General features: G+C 39.6%; 1 protein-coding gene across 1 annotated transcript in view; it reads right to left on the bottom strand.

The window, feature by feature from the left end:
* Window positions 1–12,618, bottom strand: part of LOC306880426 (voltage-dependent L-type calcium channel subunit beta-1-like) — a 38,501-nt gene extending 25,883 nt beyond the window's left edge. Inside the window, exons 1-2 of the mRNA XM_079433922.1 lie at window positions 12,496–12,618; window positions 4,072–4,191 (exon numbers count right to left, since the gene is read on the bottom strand). Coding sequence (XP_079290048.1) covers window positions 4,072–4,191; window positions 12,496–12,540 — 165 coding nt within the window. The 5' untranslated portion in view covers window positions 12,541–12,618. The remainder of the gene's footprint in view (window positions 1–4,071; window positions 4,192–12,495) is intronic.
* Window positions 12,619–23,610: the final 10,992 nt, after the last annotated feature.

Here is a 23,610-nt window from a genome sequence, read left to right on the forward strand (position 1 = left end):
CCACCATCCCTCCCCCTGATCTGTCTCTTGCCCACCTCCCTTCTTGACATTTTGTATTTTCATTTTTCATGTTTTTGTGTGTTCTTAGTGTTGCAGGTGGAGCATCTGGGAGCTGCTCCTTTGTTGGGGGGTAGTGTCACGTATCCTGTGGGTGAGCCCTGGTTGGCCACCAGATGTCACTGTCTTGTCTGAGCACATGGGTTTGTGTTGTGATTGTTCCATGTGTTCCCCCGGTTGATTGTTGACCCCGCCCTCCTTGTTATTCCCTAATTGTCTCAGCGTGTACACCTGGTGCTTCCTCGTTTGTCTCCTTTAAATGATCCTGGTGTTTGCAGTCCTGTTCGGCCACGTTGTCATATGTTCTTGGTGCAGTAAGTCATGTCTGTTTTCTAGTCCTCGTTTTTGCATTGCTCTGTCAGTCTGTTTTTCCCCTCGGGGTAATTTATGTTTCTGTTTTGTTTCTTTTTATTATTAAAACTTCACCATTCCCCTGCACTTGAGTTCTCGCCTCATTCTCTGCACGTATCATGACAATATTTGTAGCAATAGCCAACAATACATTGTGGAGTCAAAATTATACATTTTTCTTTTATGCCAAAAATCATTAGGATATTAAGTAAAGATTATGATCCATGAAGATATTTAGTAAATTTCCTACTGTAAATATATCAAAACTTCATTTTTTATTATTAATATGCAATTCTTAGGACTTAATTTGGACAGCTTTAAAGGCAATTTTCTCAATATTTCGATTTTTTCAAATAGTTGCATCTCGGCCAAATATTGTCCTATATATCCTAATAAACCATACATCAATGGAAAGCTTATTTATTCAGCGTATTTCGAAAAATGGACCCTTAAGACAGGTTTTGTGGTCCAGGGTCACATATTTAAAATGTAAATTATTCCTGTAATCAAAGCTGTATTTTCAGCATCATTACTCTAGTCTTAAATGTCACGTGATCCTTCAGAAATCATTCTAAATCTTATTTTATCCAAACTTTTGGTTTTACTTTACTTTTTGGTCCACATTAATTTGGCAGCTCTACTTTTTATTATTTCTCATTTGTTTTTATGCCTCCAAAGACATTTTTGGCGGATGGCTTATGAAAACTTGGAATATATTGTGCCGTTTTGTTCATTCTGGAGCATTTCTTTGTATGATGTTGAGTGGACGATGGAATCATGCGGCCCAGTTTTCAATTTTGGGTGAACTATTCCTTTAAGGCACTTTCAAGAGTGGTTTAAAGTGTTCAATTCGTGAAACTGCGCTGCAAAACGTGGTAACCTAAAAATGGTAAACTAACTGGTTTTACTGAACCAAGCTATATGTGGTGTGTGGTGAGCGCACTGGCGCCGTTGTACTGTGGCTGCCGTCGCATCATCCAAGTGGATGCTGCACACTGGTGGTGGTTGAGGAGAGACCCCCACATGATTGTAAAGCGCTTTGGGTGTACGGCAATACACAATAAATGCGCTATATAAATGCATCATTCATTCATTCATTCATTCATTCATATACACCAATTTATACCAACAAAGCTATATTTTATATGTTAAATCAGGTAGAAATAACTCTTTAAGGTTGCAGTCTGTGTGTGTGTGTGTGTGTGTGTGTGTGTGTGAGAGAGAGAGAGAGAGAGAGAGAGAGAAGTTGTGGATGTTTCTAGAAACATAGTCAGTGAAGAATATTTTGCTTCTGTCTCCTCACTGCAGGCCATCTGGCTTTGTTATCAATATTTATGTGAGCATTCAATAAATAAATTATAAAATCTGATTGATGTCAAACTCTAAAAATAGCTGTCACCCCTAGAGGTGAAGGAGAGTGTGAAAAAAACAAGATTAAATAGAAGAATAAAAATAGATGGGAAAGACTAACGGGGTGAGATTTCATATATCGCCTCCAAACAGCTTTGATTTGCCTCAAAGAAAGTGTCTAAAAAGCATTCAGCTGTAAATTAAGCCTTAAAATAAGATCACACTCAGTGTCCTGGCAAACCCTGAAGGTGCTGTGTGTGTCTTATAATTGAGTAATTCAGTGCATGATTTATAAAGCAAGAATAACAGTCTCATGAGGCTTTGTATTGAGAAGTACAATGATATTTTAAAGAAAAAAGAGAGAAAGATTGTATTCTCCCAAATACCAGAAACCTATTCATTCCAGTCACAAGATAATCACCTGCTAGACTTTATAGTTATGATTATAACCAGCCATGACAAACTGGAGCTGGTTATACTGATACACTCACATAGACACAATAAATCTGAAAAAAATAACAAACTAGGCCTCGATGCACTGTTTATACCTTAACATGTAAATGTTTCTAACAGTAAAATGCTACACTGTTGTCCCACAACCTCATTTGGTTCCTCAAAAAAAAACAGTTTTTATGCATTTCAGATAAAACTTTAACAAAAATGTGTAAAAATGTATTTTGTAATAGTGGAAAGTCAGTTGCATTCTACTGAGGGAAATATATTTTGCAGTTGCTATACTGCATATTTTGGCTAATGTTAAAAAATATGGTTCAAAAATGTACAAAACTGTGCACAGTATACAATGCATAGCCTACTATATAGATTTTTGGATGGCTGATGCCGATATTGATATATGAAATTAGATTAATTTAAATAGCATGCATAGCAGTTGCAGTAAAAATGGCAAAATAAATAAAAAGTCAAAATTGCAATTAAGTTTTTATTTATAAGTTTGTATCTGTGCTTAGGCACCGCCGTTCTTTGCGCGGTCATAATAAAAGTTCCTTTGCAGTCAGAATAGAAGTTCTGAGACTTATCGGCAAAAGAAAAAATATCGGCCGATATATAGTACGGAAGTATGCTATTTTGAATAGATACACACTATTAGACAGAAAAACAGATGGAACAGATTCAAACAAGCCCTGGTCAAACTGCCAATTAATCAGACACTCAGTTTTAGTGAGTAAAACACTAAAATTTCCTTCCTAACTTCCTAACACTTCCTGACAGACAGGCAGCAGCTAGTGAGGCTGGGAAAATACACATCCAGCACCCCCACCATCAGCACTGGAGCTCCTCAGGGCTACGTTCTCTCCCCACTGCTTTTCTCCCGCTACACCAACGACTGCACATCTAAAGACCCCTCTGTCAAGCTCCTAAAGTTTGCAGACGACACCACACTGATCGGCCTCATCCAGGATGGTGATGAGTCTGCTTACAGACAGGAGGTTAAGGAGCTGGCTGTCTGGTGCAGTCTTAACAACCTGGAGCTTAACACGCTCAAAACTGTGGAGATGATAGTGGACTTCAGGAGAAAGCCCCCTGCTCTCCCCCCACTCACCATCATGAACAGCGCTGTGACTGCAGTGGAGTCATTCAGATTCCTGGGCACCACCATCTCTCAGGACCTGAAGTGGGATACTCACATTGACTCCATTGTCAGAAAGGCCCAGCAGAGGTTGTACTTTCTTCGCCAGCTGAGGAAGTTCAATCTGCCACAGGAGCTGCTGAAACAGTTCTACTCTGCCATCATTGAATCCTCTGCACTTCTATAACTGTCTGGTTCAGCTCAGCTACCAAATCTGACCTCAGAAGACTACGGAGGGTAGTCCGGACTGCTGAGCGAATCATTGGTACAACCCTCCCCACTCTCCAAGAACTGTACTTATCCAGAGTGAGCAAAAGGCCTGGTAAAATCACTCTGGACCCCTCACATCCAGCACACTCCCTCTTTGAGCTGTTACCGTCTGGTCGATGCTACAGAGCTCTGAGCACCAGAACGACCAGACACAGGAACAGTTTCTTCCCTCAGGCAATCCATCTCATGAACACTCAACAATAAACGTGGAACACACAACTATAATACACTATCCATTCACCACACACTTATTTTATTTTTATTTTCTCATTTCTAATTTGTACATACTTGACCTGTACATACATTTTATTCTTTTATTATCTGTGTTTATGTCCTGTCATTGTCATTCTGTTGCACTGTGGAAGCTTCTGTCACGAAAACAAATTCCTTGTATGTATAAACATACCTGGCAATAAAACTCATTCTGATTCTGATTCTAAAACATGAAGCAATACCTTGGCCTTTTCGAGCTGAGCCTGAGCCTGTCTCTCAGCTTCTCTGCGTAAGGTCTCTTTATCTTCCTCCAGAGACACATCCGAGTCAGACGGTCGACTAGTGTATGAGTCCGCTGAACCCTGTGGAAAAAACACAGACATCTTTTAATACACATTCTTTCTGTGTGTGCATTTATTTAATTAATTACATGGATTATGACACATGGTTTCTGTTTGGATTGTTTTCCTTGATTTTAAAACCATGACATTTACTCATTTGCTCAGGATAAATATACAGCTACTCTACTTAAAGTTGGTGTGCGTGATTTGTTCATGGCAGAATCGTTTCTCCTATATCAATAAGCAGACAGAGTAAGCCATTAACAACTTGATTCCCAACATTTTGAAGAAATATAACAAGTTTTGGTTATTGACTTACATTGTATGAAAAATGGAAACAATTTAGTTTAGGGACAAATTCTCTCTATTAACTAGTAACTTATTAGCATGCACATTACAAGCATATTGACTGTTTATTAGTGCTTATAAAGCACATATTAATGCCTTATTCTACATGACCATATTTTAGATCCCCTAATCCACCCCATACCTAAACATAACAACTACCTTATTAAAAATTAATAAGCAGCAAATTAGGAGTTTACTGAGGCAAAAGTTGTAGTTATCAGTTAGTTTAATAGTGATTCTCCAAACTAAAGTCAAGTGTGACCAAAAAAAGTAAGTAAAAATCACTACTATAACATTGTTCAAAATATCTTCTTTCAAGTTATTTTAAGAAGACAAAGTCATACAGATTTGGAAAGAAATGATGAGGGTGAGTAAATGATGATCATTTTCATTTTTAGGTGACTGTCCTTTTAAATTAACTTGGCATTTAATTTCAGAGAACTAGAGTGTTTCTCTTACAAAGGGAGTGACTAACATAATCAATCTCTCCACAGTTTTTCCTCTTCTGGAAAATCAATCATAGAAACGTTATTTTGGATTTTCCTTGTGCTATTGGAGTGATTGGGAAGTGCCTCACCTGCCCCTAAAGAGTACAGACTATCATCTCTGAGGATCTTACACCGCAGCGCACAGAATGCTCCCTACTTAGCAACAGCCCCAAGACACAGGTAATTATAAAGTACTTTGACATCGAAAGGGACAAAACCGGAGTATCATCTCAATCATCTCAAACTGTAATAGACTTTAAGAGTCATCTACCAGTAAACAGACAAAGATTATGTAGACAAACATGGACAAACCACCAACAACACACAAAAACGTTGAGAATGAATCCAAGAATCTCCGTTATCCATGTGTAAGACAAAGAAAATATGTATAGTAGGACTAATAAGTAGCCTATAGTAGTACAGCCTAATTGCTGAATTTTGTGATTGATAAAAAAAAAAAAAAAAAAATCCATATCAAAAAAGTACTCTTTAACATACTTTTAAACAGGGTACCCATTGCAAAAAAAAAAAGCTTTAAAAATATATATTCTTAAGTGCAAACTGAATATGTTTTCATAACACTTAATTGAATTTCTAGTGAAACGTGTATGCTATATATTTATGTCATATACTGTATTTAAATATATTTGTGATTTGTTATAATGAAGTTGCAATTCAGTACATTTAAAATATATTAACTTTAAATGTAATATTGAATAAGACACTACATTTAAAATTATAATCAAATACTTTACATGTGCTTTAAGTATGACAGTCAACACATACAAATAAGTGTACTTCTTTAAAGCATGACAAACTGATAAAAAACATAATGATTTAAAATGTACTTTAAAGCACAACTTTTAATTTTGGGTCCCACTTTATATTAGGTGGCCTTAACTACTATATACTTACATTTAAATTAATAATTTGATACAATGCACTTATTGTGCACATACATGCTTTTACATTGTACTTATATTTAAAAAGAATACCTATATGTAATTACATCTATAATTAATTTCTGTAATTACATTTATAATTACACTGTTGACCCAACCCTTACACCTTAACCCACCCTTAAACCGACCCATACCACTTAACCTGTCCCTAACCTTACCCGTATCCCACCTCAACAGCAGCAGAAGTGTTTTGCAATACAGTATTAACACAATAAGTACATTGTACTTATTTTTTTATTAAAAAAAATTAAGGCCACCTAATATAAAGTGTGACCTAATTTTGACTTTATTCTTAAGTGCACTTTTTAAAAGTGTACTTAAGTGTGAAACACAGTTAAGTGTCTCTCTTTAAGTCACTTAAGTAGCATTTTATTTCAATATTTTGTATTATCTGCAATTACAGTTTTTTAAAGATATACTTTTAAGATATGAAGTACACTACAAGTGCACATTCAATACAATTAAGTGCACTTTTTTTGTAATAATAACACATAAATACATTAAAATGTGTGCATGTAATTTCCTGCATATGAAAGGCAATAGAGAGAGTCAAGAAAATATTTAGAAATGAACCCTGATCATACTTGATAGACACTGTTGATGTTTACATAAAATCACGGTCATCTAATGTCAAACAAGGTCACAGGTGAAATGTGCGTTTAATATTCATAATTCAAGAACATATATAGATTAAATCAAAAGTAAGATACTTAGCAACATACAAGCATATCCTTTTCCTGTCAATTTCCATTCGCTTGCACACGTAAATAGTGTATATTAAGAGGTATAGTAGTTTCTTACACCAATGTTGTTCTTGTCTCGGTTTCCTGTTGCTCGTTTCAGCAGTCGTATCCAGGAGGCCTTCATCAGCCAATCCAGTTAGAGCATTTGCTCTCCTCACCATACCAACCACAAACTTCAGTAAACTCTAACAACAACTACTGTATATACTGCCCACCATCTACCAAATGATATGCAAACATTATACATTAACTTGAGAGCTGCAGGTATCAAAAATGCAATTATAGGCAAGTAAAAAAACAAACAAAAAAATCTGACACTGTTTTTTTATTTAGCTTTCACTAAAATTGCAATTTAAGCTACATAAAGTGCTACCTAATGTCTCGGCTGTTGCCCGGGCTAATGTTATCAATGCTAGATGTGCTGCTGCTGTGGGAACGTAGAGTTCTGCTGTGTTGTTGACGATGGCACGCAATTCCATGTGCATGCTCTCGATCCCTGCGCATAGTGGATGATGAGAGCTGCTACGAAAGACAGTGGCGGTGTGTTTTCTTCTAGAATAATGAATGAGGCTCAGTCCATCCCGCTGCAGCAACACCAGCAAACCAGGCTGCCATGCTCCTCTATGAAGAGCCCTTCCCCGCTCCCTAGAGCCCAGCGCGCCAATGCTAAAGACGCTAGCACCTCTGCTGCAGTGATTTGCACCTCTAACTGGCAGTTCTTCTTTTAAACGTTGTCCTTTCTGTCTTCTGTATGTCCATAGTGTTCCTCAGGCAGCCAGGCTTCTGTACGCTCTACAGTCTTCCTGTCTCTCCAGTATGTCCTCTGTTTTGCATCCACTTTATCTTCCCTTCCCTCCCCTCCCATTCTCCTCACTCTCTGCCTCTGCGTTGCTCTTCACAGTTGCTCCATCTGTGTGTCATCTTCTGTGATTAATCCCACTGCACATTTACTTGTGTGTGTGTGTGTGTGGGGGGGGGGGGGTCTGTGTATCTGTTTCTGCAAAATGTGCACGTGTGTTCTTGTGAAAAAAGAAGTGTGCTTAATTGTTTTGAATGTTGTGTGCACTTCGAATATTGAAAGTATATTTTAAAAAACTGTACTTACATATAATATATGAGTAAAATAAAAGGCCATCGAATTGACTTAAAGAGAGACACTTTCATTATTGTTTCTTAACATACTTAAGTACACTTTTAAAACGGGCACTTTGTCAAATTAAAAGTTTTACTTTAATTTTAAATTCATTATGTTCTAATAATCTTTTGTTTTGCTTTAAAGAAGTACACATTTGATGTGTTGACTAACATACTAAAGCAGTAATGTTCTTATTTGATATTGCATTTAAATTTAATATATTGTAAATGTACTAACATGCAACTTAATGTTTAAATACATGATATTTCATATGTCAATAGAAATTACATTAAAGTATATTTTAGTTCACTATAAATGCTTGTCAGTACATTCGGCAGTACTTTAACCACATTTTAATTAATCAAATTATGACATTACAAGTGTACTTAAGTCCTGCTTAAGTGGGTCAAAAAGCACTCTAAAGTTAAGCCAATTGCAATTAATATAAATTTAAACTATAATACATTTTCATTAAATTGCAATTAACATTTAATTAAGTGCCCAAACATTTAATTCAGATCACACTTAATTATATTTTATCAAAGCATATTATTTCCATATAGATACTCTTAACATACTTCTGTTTCACAAGGGTTGTGTGGTTGCCCAGGAACTCTTAAACACTTGTGAATTGTACACATGACACAAATCATCTCTATTCTATGACTCTATGATTTCACTTTAATATGCAGTTAGTTATAAATCTGATTGGAACGCAGGTTATTTACTGAGTGCAAGACGTTTAAATCTTGCAGAGCTAACACTATTTTTAAATCTGTTAAATAATATAAGTTAAATAAACTGATCCTCAGTAGATTTATATCAGTCTATACATACTGTATAACAAACTTAACAACAGGTAAGTGGAGGATTAAGGGTGAACTTTTGACCTTCGAAAATGCAGTAACATTGTGAAGTTTCCAATCAGCTGTCCTGCACTGACTCCGTGTCAGACCTTGTGGATTTTAAAACACATTTCATCTCTATGAACTAGCTTGCATCTAATTAAAGAAATCTCACTGTGATGATCCATCATTTAATCAAGTTGATTATTTTTGTTTTAATTTTCAGCAATTATCACAGGCTTATATTCAGAAAATAACAGAATTCTTCATAAGACGACTTAAATGAGCTGTAATTTGCAAAACAATTTCTTGTGGTTACAGAGTTTGGTGCCTATTCTGAGAGAATGAATTGCCTCCTTGATGTTTAAAGACTGATCTGAATGGCCTGTTGAGTTCAAATTCTACTGTATATTTGTCACGAATCCGGTCCATGAACTTACATTCACTCGCCACCAGAGGTCACCCGCTCACCGCATGGAATCTTGCACTACACCACTGTTGCACTTCACCATTGGACTACAATTCCCATCATCCATTGCTCTGATTACACAGCTGATCACACAATCACACAAGCTTTATAAGCCTTGGACTTCTTCCCTGTCATTGCAGAGTATTGTACAGCGTATATCACTCTCCTAGCGATAGCTACTCTACGGAGCCCACTTAGTTGTCATAGCCTTGCCTTGCCTTGCCTTGTGTGTTTTCTAGTGTTTTGATTCTTGCCGTGTTTCCTGGATTTTCCCTTTGCCTTGCCATTCGTACTCTATTTGCACCTCTCTTGGACTATTGCTCGTGTACCTGGATTATCTCTCTGCCTTGCCCTTTTGGATATTGTTTGCCGATCGTCGACCTACGCTTGCACTAGGATTACTCTTTGTCTTGCCTGTGATGTTCCTGTTTGCCATTGCATGAACCTTACTTGTTTTGTGACCTCACCTTTGAATAAAGCCTTGCAAATGGATCCGCACGCCTCACGTCTTGTTCGCCCCGTTACAATATTACAACTCGGGTTCAATGGAAAAAGTGCCTTTGGCGACAACATTTTTCAAAGTAAAATGTTAAGTGGTGCTAAAAACATGTTAATTTTTTCCAGATTAACAGATTAATTTGGCAATGTTTTATTATATTGGTTGTTTAATGTATTGTGGCAATTCAGAAATGAAATGTCTGGTAAATGACGCTAAAAGATGAATGCCCTATCGCGTTTGAAAATAACATACCACCTACACTAAATCTGACTCAAAACATAACTAACTGATAGTGTTAACAAAAGCAAATGTGAGAGAAAAATGCATTTGCCGATGCAACCATGCTAATTCAGCGTGTATCTACAAGATTCACAGAACTACCTACGCACCAGAGCGTTTTGCATCTCAAGTGCAAGTTGTTGTACTGGGTGCGCTACTGAGCAAGTTTACTGTTTATGTAAGAAAAGCTAAACATATGTGCTGAATATGTGATGCAAACCTCAAAATGTGTTTGTTTACAAATCATACACTGTGGTATAAGCGTTTTAAGGTCATTACATAATATTGTGCAAGGATCCATGCAAAAATAAGTATTTTGTTAAAGGGGTCATATGATGCGATTTCTTGTTTTCCTTTTCTTTAGTGTGTTATGTAGCTGTTTGTGCATGTGTATGATCTGCAGAGAACTACAAAGATCAAAGTCTCCCATAAAATGATTTATTCTATCTAAAAAGCCACATGTCTACGTCACGATGTGGAAATATTTGCCTAATTTCGCCCAAATGTTCACGCAAAGAAAGAAGGTGTGTTTAAGTAACTGCAGTAGTGTTGATGCAGCCATGTCAGGGAGACGCTGTGTGTTTCTGTGCAAAAGCAAAAGCACATTTGGCCTTCCGAAAGAAGATGCTATAGGGAATCATTGTTAAGATTCGTTTACAACAGAACAGCACAACCAAAATGTTTGAATTTGTGCAACGCATTTTATGGACGACAGTTTCACGAACCTAGGAGAGCACAAGGCACGAAAGCTATTTTAAAAAAAAGGGTCAGTTCCGACTTTGCTATGACAATATGGCGACTGTAAGTATGTTTTTTTATTAATTGAAGTATTTGCTATGGACTGTTCAAATGTGGAGTTTTGCGCATTGTGTGTGTGTGAGTGAGTGAGAGAGAGAGAGAGAGAGAGAGAGAGAGAGAGACAGGGTCAGCTTTCTTAACCTTTGTGTACTGCAAATACATAAGAGCATCATCATCACTGTGTCTGTCACGCGACTCTGTTCCCCTCTCGGGCTTGAACTGATGGTAAAACTAAGGACATTATTAACAGTTTTTATATTTACTTTGAAAGCTGAAGCTTGCGATTATGGTAAGGGGCGTTACGCGCTTGAGGTGTTCGGCCAATCACAATGCACTGGGTCAGTTGGCCAATCAGAGCAGACTGCGCTTCTCGGAAGGAGGGGCTTTGTAGAAAATGACGCGTTTGAGAGAGGCGGGGCATAGAGGAACTACAATAATGTACAGTATTTGAAAAATAATGTGTTTTTTGAACATTAAAGCATGTCATCATATTCTGTTACACCAAATCATCATATGACCCCTTTATATGGTAATCTGCCCATGTGATCATAAGATTAAAAAATAATAATTACGTTTTAAAATAATACGTTTTGGAAAATGTAGAGTCATAGTTTTCCAATGATACTATGTTGGTATTATTTTATTTTTATCTCAAACACACACACATGATCACATAGAGTCAACATGTCACAGCTGTGCTCCTCAAGCTATTTAGCACAGATTTTCTTTCTGAGAGGTCGAAGAGATCATGAAAGCGCACTCACCCAAACACACAAATTCACTCTGATCATGCATTCGATCATGTTCCACTCTGTCATTTTAAAGTAGAACACCAGACATCAATGTGGATAATTACACATATCGACTAAATCACACAGATTTTCATGCACACTCACACACTAAGACAATGTCACTGTGTGCTCTTACTTTTAGTCATTTATTTAAGTCATTCGCTTGCATTTAAGAGTAGGTGGTAATTAGTATTTTAAGTGATCTGTGTCTCTCTTTTTCATTTATCTTTCGTTTTATTTATTTATTTATTTAATTTTTTTAAATAATTTTCATTTATTTTATAGAGAGCTATTTGTCCTGGAGAAGAATCTCTAAAAAAATTTGAAAAACGCATGCTAAATGCAAAAAAGGTGGATGCATCACATTTTCATCAAAATACTTTGCTAATAAAGCAGATAATAATTTATATTTTAGTTATAAAAAAATCTGTAAATAATACAACATTTAAAATCTTAATTGTATTTTTAAATATATTAATTGTAAACTTGAAAATTAAAACTTTCAGTACTGTATTTTTATTTATAGCCTCATGACGAACCCAGGAGGAAACACGTATGAATGTTGCGTATGTTACGCAATGAAATACTCTTAACAAAGAAAGAGAAAGTACAGATCTAGACATTACAGAAACTTTAATAATTATTTCTTGAGTTTTATGATGCCAAAAACTTGCAAACAGTAGTTTGGAAACCTAATGTTCTGTATGTCTAAAAGCTGTTTATTCCATAATCAGTGTTAACACATCACATATGTAGTGAAGACACTTTTACAGTCTCTAACACACTCACACATCAATGCAAGACTGTGGAAAAAAAGTTTGGGAAACTTTCAGGAAATGCGTTTTTCCCACCCACAAAATCCTAGACTAGAAACTTCCAGAAAGGAGCCAAGCATTGTTTAAAGGAGCAGAGAATGGATGTCGAACATAGGAAAGAATGACAAAAAACTTAAGATATTTGGGACTTACCAAATCAGACTCCTCGCTGGTTGAGAGGTACATGTCTATGAACATCTGTGAGTGTGTGTGTGTGCAGTATGAGTGTGTGAGAGAGCTCTGCTCCACCCAGCTGCTCTACAAACAGTCCTAGTAGGAGAAGGGGGAGCGGGAAGAGCGGTTTCCTCTCGCTCCAGTGGGCTGAGTTTGAAGGGGCTCAAATATGTGCTTGTAAAATGAATGGTGTGTTCGTCTACGTTCTCTCTCCTCCCAAAACTACGTCAAGTTACTCTGCTAAACCCAGAAATCTCGCTCTCTTTCCCACGCTGAGAAAAAAACCATGATAGTCCATTCCACAAACAACCTATGCTCTCAGACATGCACATTACCACATGTACACTCACACACATACCAAAAAAAATCACTTAATACCGATCAGGAGATAATTATCATGTTAAAGTGACAGCCCTATAATTCATTAATGTAAAGTACACATGACTGAGATGCATCTGAATGCAAGTATTCGTATTCCGAATCCAGCCTCTTTTTAAATACTTCTGTGGTTTTGACTGTAACATAAGACAGATGTGAGCGGGAAAAAAAGTCTGCTCACAATCAAGTGAGAAACGCTTTACATTTGTCCTCTTGCTCTCCTTCCCCAAGGCAGCGCTGCCAAACTCCTCCCCTTCAAAACTGCTCTCAACAGCTGATTAGTGAAGGTTTTTTTTACAAAAGTCACCAAATATGGAAACGTAAGACTTCTGCACAGTAGTCTAGATAGACAGATAAATAGAAAGGTAACAATTTATAATAAGTGTATACAGTAATAAACCACTTACAAAGCATTTGCAAACTATTTGTAATTCATAGTTTATAAACTGTGGTTAATACATTAATAGATTCTATACAAATAATGAGTGCAGTTAAGGTTCAATAAAGGTTGGTTTCTAGCACTTAATTAATGACATTTTCTCATTTCCAGAGATCTACTCTAAAGTGAGAACTATTCACTCCTAATTACAGAGACAATGAATGAAGAACTCACTATTTATATATAGCCTATTGATACATTGTCAATTGGGATTTAAAAAAATATTTAATGTTTGCTATTAATATTTATAGTTTACTAAGACTTTACTGTACTTTCGTAACCTAAAAATTGGGCTAGAAGTATAGCTAGTAAATCTACAGGGTTAAACTTTATTTTACAGTACATGTATTTACAGTTTACTTATCCAAGAAAGTACTGGGTAGTACAAGGTTAAAATATAGATTTAGAGGTAGGTTCAGGGTTAGTACATAGTTATTACTCAGTTATTATAATTGTTATAATAAGTACATTGTATGGAAAAGTGGAACAGGACTGTAAAATTAAGTGCTACCTATATAAGTACCCTTGTAGCATTGTTCACAGTATAGTTGCAAAATAATCAAAATGTACTAATGTTATACTTAAAGTACGTAAAACATATACTTTTATGAATTACAATTGGACCTCTTTAATCCTAAAAAGTATACATAGTAAAAATATAAATAGTACACTTATAAGTAATAAGTAATTGGACAACTGACTCAAAAGCTGTTTCGTGGACAGGCATGGCCTATTCTTTCGTTATTTCTACATCAATTAAGCAGGTAAACGGTCTGGAGTTGATTCTAAGTGTGCCATTTGTATTTGGAAGCTGTTGCTGTGAACCCACATCATGCAGTCAAAGGATAAAAAACAAAACAAATCCATCAGAGAGGTAGCAGGAACATTAGAAATGACCAAATCAACAGTTTGGTACATTCTCAGAAAAAAAAAAGAACGCACTAGTAACATAAAAAGGCCTGGATGTCCACGGAGGACAACAGTGGTGGATGATCGGAGGATCCTCTCCATGGTAAAGAAAAACCCTTTCACAACATCCAGCCAAGAGAAGAAGACTCTCCAGGAGGTAGACGTGTCACTGTCAAAGTCTAAAATCAAGAGAAGGCTTCACCAGAGCAATACAGAGGGTTCACCACAAGGTGCAAAATAAGGCCTGATTAGACTTTGCCAAAAAAACAACTAAAAAAGCCAGACCATTTCTGAAAAAGCATTCTTTGGACGGCTGAAATTAAGATCAACCTGTACCAGAATGACGGGAAGAAAACAAGTATGGAGAAGGCTTGGAACAGCTTGGAACATCCAAAGCATACAATATCATCTGTGAAGCATGGTGGAGCAGTCTGATGCATGAGCTGCATGGCTTCCAGTGGCACGGGTTTACTGGTGTTTATTGATGACATGACAGAGGACAGAAGCAGCCGGATGAATTCTGAAGAGTATAGAGATATACTGTCTGCTCAGATTCAGTCAAATGCAGCAAAGCTGATTGGGCGGCAGTTCATAGTACAAATAGACGAAGACACAAAACATACAGCAAAAGCAACCCAGGAGTTTTTGAAGGTAAAAAGGTGGAATATTCAATCTCAATCAGTCAATCTCCTGATCTCAACCAGATTGAGCATGCATTTCACTTGCTGAAGACAAAACTAAAGGCAGAAAAACCCACAAACAAACAATAACTGAAGTCAGCTGCAGTAAAAGCAAAGGAGGAAACCCAGTCTCTGGTGATGTCCATAAGTACTAGACATAAGAGAGTCATTGCCTGCAAAGTATTCTCAACAAAATATTAAAAATGAAAATTTTATTTATGATTATATTCGTTTGTTCAATTACAGTTTAGCCCCTAAAAATGGGGGTGGGGGAGTTAGGGGTTGTGTATATAAAAATGGTTAGAATTCCTAAGCTTTTTATGTTATATTGTTGTTCAACCCCTTGAACTAAAGTTTAAAGTCTGCACTTCCATTTCATATTGATTGTTTTATTTTTAATTCTGTTCTGGTGGGATACAGAGCCGAAATGATGAAAATTGTGTCAGTGTCCAAATACATATGGACCTGACTGTATATATTTGTGAAGGTTATCATCATCCAGACTTTTCAGAACTTCCACATACATAATACTCATTTCATATGCAAAATATCAAATCAGACGAACAAATCAGAGCATAGCTCCTTTTAGTGTGGTGACAACTTTTTGCCACCACTTCCATGTGTGACTTAATAGTGCCTGATTAAACCAAGATCAAAAAGCAGCTAATACAGAGATGCTTTGTTTCTTACTTTAAAGAGTTTACTAGCTGATGCAATACAGACATTGTCACACTTAAGCTGAGGAGTGGCACATGAAGACAAAGATGATCTCTCTAATATTTAATAGTAATCCAAGATGAATACAAGCTCACAACAGCAGTAACAAACAATAACCGACAGAGCATTAAACAAAAGAGTGAGCTTAAATGAGGCAACTAATGAGGGCAACACAGGTGCAGGAGGTAAACTGATAATTAACTAAACAAGATAATGATCTAATGAACTAATGATAACAGGAACAGAACCAAATATGGGCAAACAGGAACTAAACCAGAGCAGAAGACAGAAACTAAATGAAACACAACAAAAGGGTCCATAATGGTGACAGTTCGCCCCCTCCCGAAAGGACCAACGGAGGAGGGAGGGCGGGAGTACAGGAGGAGGGGCTGGAGAAGGGCAGACAGGGAGGCACGCAGACAAGCAAGATGTCTTTGACGGAAGGAGGAGCCACAGAGGAGACAGGAGGGACCATGGAGGAGTAGATGGAGGGAGGAGCCAGGGTGACAAGAGAAGGGAACTGGAGCAGGAGGAGGAGCCAGGCGGGACCCATGCCGCAACCATGACGGTCCACGGTGGAGCCAATGGAGGGAGGAGCCATGGTGGAGGAAGGGCTGCAAACTCCAAATGACCGACTGTGGCGGAGCAGGTGGTGGTGGAGCCCGAGGCGGCGACAGCGAGCCGAAGAACCAGGGTGAAGCTGAGGAGCCCGGAGGTCCAAGGCAGAGCCAGAGGCTTCGGCAACCGAGGTCTAGGCGGAGATCCGGAAGGCCGCGGCAGAGCTGGAGCAACAGAGGACTGAGGTGAAGCTGGAGGGAAGGAAGAGCCCAACGGAGCTGGAGAGACGGAGGGACGAGGCAAAGCCAGAGGAGTGCAGTCCTGAGGTGGAGGTAGGGGGACGACTGACCAAGGCGGAGCTGGAGGGACGAGGGAGCCCGGCAGAGCTAATTGACTGACGGGCTCCGGTGGAGACGAGGGAGTTGGAAACCATGGTGGAGCTGCTGGGTCGCAGGATCGAGGCGGAGTCTGGGCCTCAGAGGCTGAAGGCGGAGTCGAGGGTTCCTCCAGACTCAACGCCAATGGAGCTGGAGATGGGCAGATCAGCGACGAGCCCACCCTACAGATGGTGAGCTGAGGGTGAGCAGAGAGACTGACAGGATCCAGCAGAAAAGGCGTTGAGGAAGGGAACAGGTCTATGAGAAGTGGTGGGAGAGGGAGGTTGGGTGGGATATTTTCCCGGGCTAGTTCAGGTGACAGCTGAAAGACGAGTATCTCTTGAGTGAAAGCCTAATAAATCTCCCAGGTCCAGTTTGTGCTCATCCCCAGCGGCTGCACTGTGGGCAGGGCTTTCCATTGCCCCCGTGATCTCCACAGCTGTATCCACCGTTGCGTGTGCTGTCGGCTCTCACATCTGGTCAGACACTTGGGACTCAGGCTCCAGGGCGATCGTCAGCTCTGTCACTCCTGATGGTGATATCTCAACGACCGCGGCAGGCTCTGGCTCTCCGTCTGCGGTGGGCTCGGGCAGCTCCACGCCGCTGGGTGGTAGGTGACTGGGCTCTGGGTCCTGAGTGGGACTGGTGTCCAGTCCTGCTTGATAAAATGAGCAGAGGCAGTTGTCTGGGTAGTGTGTGAGTTTAGCCAGGAACACAAAGTCATTAGTGTGGTCCTTGAGAGAGCGGTTCCCCTGCTCCAGCTTAAATGAGGCAACTAATGAGGGTAACACAGGTGCAGGAGGTAAACTGATAATTAACTAAACAAGATAATGATCTAATTAACTAATGAGAACAGGAACAGAACCAAATATGGGCAAACAGGAACTAAACCAGAGCAGAAGACAGAAACTAAATGAAACACAACAAAAGAGTCCATAACTGTGGCACATTACACCAATGTTTGCTTATAATCATGCATTATTTTATGTTTCTATCAATGCATCAAAGAAATCCTTATTCAGTAGATGAAGACTAATTCTGTACTCTTAAAGCATAGAGGTATTCTTAGTTACTTGCACAACATAATAATGTACATGCTCAGTTTCTCCCTTTCTCACTCCACCCCTAACTGCATAAAATAGCAATATAATGAAACCAAGAGCATTTCCTTACCTTAACTTTCTTAGACATGTTCACTTGTCTAACTGTGGCAAAGAAAGGATGGTTACTAGTGCCACTGTCCTTCTGATTAATGATTCAGGCTTGAATTCACAATGACTACATGTAGTTTCCAATTACAGTTATCAGGTTAGTGACAGACACTCTGTCAACAAAACGTCTGGATCAGCTGTTTGTACATTCTTATAAGTGCTGGAATGTAAAGTAATTAATTAATTTGCATAACTGGTTGCATATTTTGTTGACTCAATAGGTCACAATATCACCACAAAAATAAGTGAAAAAGAAGTGCACTTAATTGTATTGGAAGTGGACTTGTAGTGTACTTCAGAATCAAATCTTAAAAACTGTCACCGTCCCGTATACGGGACACCTAACTTTACTTCAATATATTACCATTAAATCCTAATCTAATCATGACAAACTATATATCATTGGAAAGGTCCAAGACTCCTAAATAGATATTTCACCACTGTTTGTTATACAACTTTATGTAGGAGCAGTAATATATTAATTTATGACAAGACACCATAATAGGAGTGCTGACCTTTGACACAAAAATTCTATTCGTTTCCTTTTTTCCTATCACATGTTTTAGTAATCATCATATATCATTTGAAAGCTTAAAATCTCAAAATTCATCCTGTGAAAACCGTTTTGAAATCGGATATTGCGTCACCATAGAAATGGTACTTTAAAATCTTTTAGCGGGCTCCTCCCCCTTAGTGGTGACTAAATGTATTACGGTCTTATAGAATCAAAACTTTTTATAATCTTGACAAAATACATATCATCGGAAAGGTCTGAGTCTCAAGATTCCATATTTGGTGGTTATTTTGTGATAGGAGTAAGAGTGAGAGAGAAATTGATCCATTTGTTACAGAAAAGTGCATAAAAAACCCGGTGGCTGTTTGTGGTATAACGCCTAAACAAAATTGCTTAGTAACCTCAATTTTTTTTATATCAACTTCAAATTTGGAACACAACATATTTAGACATATGGCGTTAATTTTATGCCAAATTTGAATTAAAATATATTTTGTAAAATATTTTTTTTTATATAATATATAATAATAATAGTATCGTACATGTTATTTACAGTAAATTTAAACTTTTATAACTTTTTTCTACTTTAGTTTTTTTAAATTATTTCACTTCTGCAATAATCTGCTGATTGTCTTCTTTAAAAGGAGACCAATCTTAGGTCTGTATTCAAAAGCATTCATGAATTATTACAATTTAACTTTAAATAGTGCACTTTCAAAAAGTTTTCAAAAAGGGGGGGTGACAGTTAAGGGGTTAAAAATGTACTTGCAGGTACTGTCATATTAATAAAACAAAAGGCCACTTAAGTGACTTAAAGAGATACACTTTCATGACTGTCTTAACTTTACATTTTTAAAAAGTGCACTTTGTAATAATGTGAAATTAAAAGTTTTACTGTTTAACAAACAAAAGCACATGTAAAGTACTTGATTATAATTTCAACTGTAGTGTTTAATTCAATATTAAATTTAAAGTTAATATTTTAAATGTACTAAATTGCAACTTCATTACAAATGTGTAATTGCAAATATATTTAAGACATGGATACAATACGTTTCAATAGAAATGAAATATTTTAGGTTACCATAAATGCTTGTGTCAGGGAACTGTTGTGTGTCTGTCATGTGTTCCTGCCCCTTGTGCCCATATTTGGTTTGTTTCCTGTCCTTGTCATATGTAATCATCAGTTAATTCTTGTCTAGCCGTGTTCGTCTCATTAGCGTGTATATTTAAGTTCCTGCCTGTTGAGTTTCGTGCTGTCTGGTCTACTCGTTATCCCCGGTGTTGGATGTCTGTGTCTTACCCTGCCCTGCCCTGCCTTGCCTTGCCTTGCCTTGCCTTGCCTTGCCTTGCCTTGCCTTGATGTCAGTAAAATGTGTTATTTGAGTTTATATCCTCGTCTGCGTGTTCCTGGTTCCTCCCTCGTGTGTGCACCGTGACAGAAGACCAGACCCCAACAGTAAGGGGCGCCCCTTCACCTCATTTTGTTTTCCGTTTTTTAAAAGTCTTTTGTTTGTTCATGTTTGTCTGTCCCTCGCGGCATGGAAGTCGCCGCTCGTCATCCTGCCTTAGCCCGCGTCAAGTGGTCGTGGGAGTTCGGCGGGATCGCCGCGAGTACCGCGAGTCCGCTGGCCGCGAGCCGACCAGTCTGTCAGCCGATCGCGGGAGAAGTTCGCCGTTGTCCGCGGCTCATCCTACCCGCCGATCGTGGGAGATATCCGCCGTCCGCGGCTCCCAACCTCGCCGCTCACACCGAGCCCGCCGTTCGCGGGAGTTCACGCCGCCGTCCGCGGCACACCGAGCCCGCCGTTCGCGGGAGTTCACGCCGCCGTTCGCGGGGAAAGCCAACCCGCCGTCGGTGGCTCCCCCTATTCACGCCGCTACCCGCGGCTCACCGACCCCGCCGTTCGCGGGAGATCAAGTCCGCCGTCCGTGGGGAAAGCCAACCCACCGTCGGCGGCTTCCCCAAGTCACGCCGCCGTTCGCGGCTCACCGACCCCGCCGTTCGCGGGAGATCACGCCGCTTTCCGCGGCTCACCGACCCCGCCGTTCGCGGGAGATCACGCCGCTTTCCGCGGCTCACCGACCCCGCCGTTCGCGGGAGATCACGCCGCTTTCCGCGGCTCACCGACCCCGCCGTTCGCGGGAGATCACGTCGCCGTCCGTGGGGAAAGCCCACCCACCGTCGGCGGCTCCCCTGTTCACGCCGCCGTCCGCGGCTCCCCTGTGCACGCCGCCGGTCCGCCTCTGACTCAATGCCCGCCGGTCCGCCGCTGACTCAATGCCCGCCGGATTGCCGCTGACTCAAGCCCACCGGATTGCCGCTGACTCAAGCCTGCCGGCCGCCGCCTCTAACCCTCTCCGTGGATCAAGTCCACATGTCTCGGCCAGGAGAGCCGTGTTTGTTTGTTTGTTGTGCCCACAGGAACATTTTAAAAAAACCATGTCATGTCTTGTCCATGGAGACTCGTCTGGGGCAGGCGGCTTCTTGGGTTGTGGCCATGGAGGCCAGTCGCAGCCGCTTGCCCCCCCTGTCGCAGAAGTGGAGGAGGTTGCTGAGGGACCCTGTGAGGGCCCCTGACTCCTCGTCATGCCCAGAGGAAGCCTCAGCTTCCTAGCCAGCCCAGGAGGGCTTCTGGTTCCTGTGGGATGTCCGGTCCTGTTTGTCTGACCCTGGAGGGTTTCTGTCGTGTTTTGTCTGTCTAGCCCCGGAGGGCTCCTGATACCCCCTGGATTCCCCATGGAAATTTTGGGGGGGGGTAGTAGAGCTCTGGGTGGAGTGGGTGGGCCGAAGAAGGATGCCATGGCCACAGTTACCACCTGCCATGGCCTCCTGAGCTCCCTGCTCCGCCATGGGTCCTGTCTGTCTGTTCCGCTCTGGAGGTCCCCGTCCTGTGGTCCGTGTCTGTCCTGAGAGGCCTCCAGAGCGCCCACCCCCCCTCCCTGATGGAACTGTTAAGGCTCGGGACGAGCCTTTCGGGAGGGGGGAGTTATGTCAGGGAACTGTTGTGTGTCTGTCATGTGTTCCTGCCCCTTGTGCCCATATTTGGTTTGTTTCCTGTCCTTGTCATATGTAATCATCAGTTAATTCTTGTCTAGCCGTGTTCGTCTCATTAGCGTGTATATTTAAGTTCCTGCCTGTTGAGTTTCGTGCTGTCTGGTCTACTCGTTATCCCCGGTGTTGGATGTCTGTGTCTTACCCTGCCCTGCCCTGCCTTGCCTTGCCTTGCCTTGCCTTGCCTTGCCTTGCCTTGATGTCAGTAAAATGTGTTATTTGAGTTTATATCCTCGTCTGCGTGTTCCTGGTTCCTCCCTCGTGTGTGCACCGTGACAGCTTGTCAGTACATTCATACACTTTAACCATATTTCAAAGACAATTATAAGATTACTTATAAAGATGTACTTAAGTCCTACTTGTTAAAAATGCACTCTTAAGTTCAGCTAATTACATTTCATATAAATGTAAAATATAATACATTTTCCCTTAGTTGCTATTGACATGTAATCAAGTGTCTGAAAACATTACACTCACACTTAATTATATTATTTTAAAGTATATTATACTATTTTTAAAAGTATGCTTAAGTATACTTGTTTTTCACAAGGTGGTACTTGGTTTTAAAAATGTTTGTGAACCACTAATCTAAAAAATTGAAGACATAATATAACACAACCTTGCAATCAATATTTATCAAAATTGCATCACATTCTGACATTTATCATGATTGTCAACATGTGAGAACGACTCTCAGATTGTATAAAAAGGACCACAAAGGGGGCCAGAGGTTTTCGATACAAATGATGCAGAAAGTGCTCAGGTATAGGGCTCAGAGCATTGCATAATAGGATACCAGTCGGCTCTGGTATGGAGATTCCTGTTATCAGCCAGCTCAATTGATATGGCTTAAGTGGCCTAAATCCCTAAAACCATCTAAGCCCCTAAAACAAATCAATCCAGTTCCTAGAGAAGGAGATTCTGTGACATGCATCTCCCTCTCCAGCCCACTAGAGGGGGCCCTCACCTGAATATTAGTACAGAGCACCTCCATCAGTTTGCTTCACAGCACTTGGTTGTTATATTTCAAGGGGTTATTTCAGAAAACAGGTTATGGGACATAAATGGGTATATTAACGGATAATCTCACATTTTGGCTCCAAAACTTGAGGTAGCTTTCAGGGTATGTAAGTTGCAATAGCAACTTATTAAGCCAACTAATCAAGGTCTTCAGACTCACTGGAAACTTCCACACAAGTGTGTTTGATCTGGTTGGAGCTGGTTTGTGCAGAGGACACTGTCATGTCCCGGATGGAAATCAATTCATGAATAATGTGTCCTTGTGCGTCCTTCTTTCCAATTACTCCGACAAACCGTCCCTATATGCCACTTTCAGTGTGTTTTCAAATGAGAACTGCTATAAAATACTAGTTTTCCATTAAACCATACATTTGTATGTATAACATTGTTTTGAAATGTGATGCATGCATATCTGTTATTGTTTAAAAATAAGTATTTTTGTGTTTCATGACCCAGTAGAGCTTTTCTTTGACCATGCAGGTAATTTTTACCACCTTTCTGTAATATTGTTTCTAATGAGACAACTTTAAATTAATTTGCAGCTATTAATTTCCACCGGAGTTCTAGCTAATTGTTTTACTTGATATTCAATAGCATAACTGCAGTAAATGCATACATTTTCATCCTTCAGCATCGCAGGCCATTGACAGGAATTTTTTTTATTCAGTCAAGTAAGTTTAATTAGCAACATACTGGAAAGATATATTAGAATTAAGATTGCACTTTTTGTCAGACTGACCTTCGTTCTCCTGTTGAACACAAACGAAGATATTGTGAAGATTGTTGGTCAAGCTGTTGGTCCCCATTGACTTCCATAGTATGGAAAAATAATGCTATGGAAGTCGATGTGGACCAGCAACTGTTTGCTTTCTAACATTGTTCAAAAAATCTTCTTTTGTATTCAGCAGAAGAAAGAAATGCACACAGGTTTGGAGCACCCCAAGGGTGAGTAAATGATGACCCTAATCCTCAGGGTTAATACTAGTTAGTAAATACATAGTACATACGTGTAGAACTGGACTGTAACATGAAATGCTACCGAAGTATTTTTAACATTGTGTCAACACACCTTCATAGAGAAACAGATGGTGCTGAAGCGGTGTTCAATATTCATCCTGTGAATGTTATTCAAGTCTTTGCAAAGTAGTGGCGTGTCCTTGATAAAAACAGTTTAACAGATGGCCTCTGAATATGCAGTTCCTTCAAAAAGCCTTGCAGACATCACACAACAGACTG

This window comes from Barbus barbus (genome assembly GCF_936440315.1).
Source record: "Barbus barbus genome assembly, chromosome: 2".
Taxonomy (NCBI): Eukaryota; Metazoa; Chordata; class Actinopteri; order Cypriniformes; family Cyprinidae; genus Barbus; species Barbus barbus.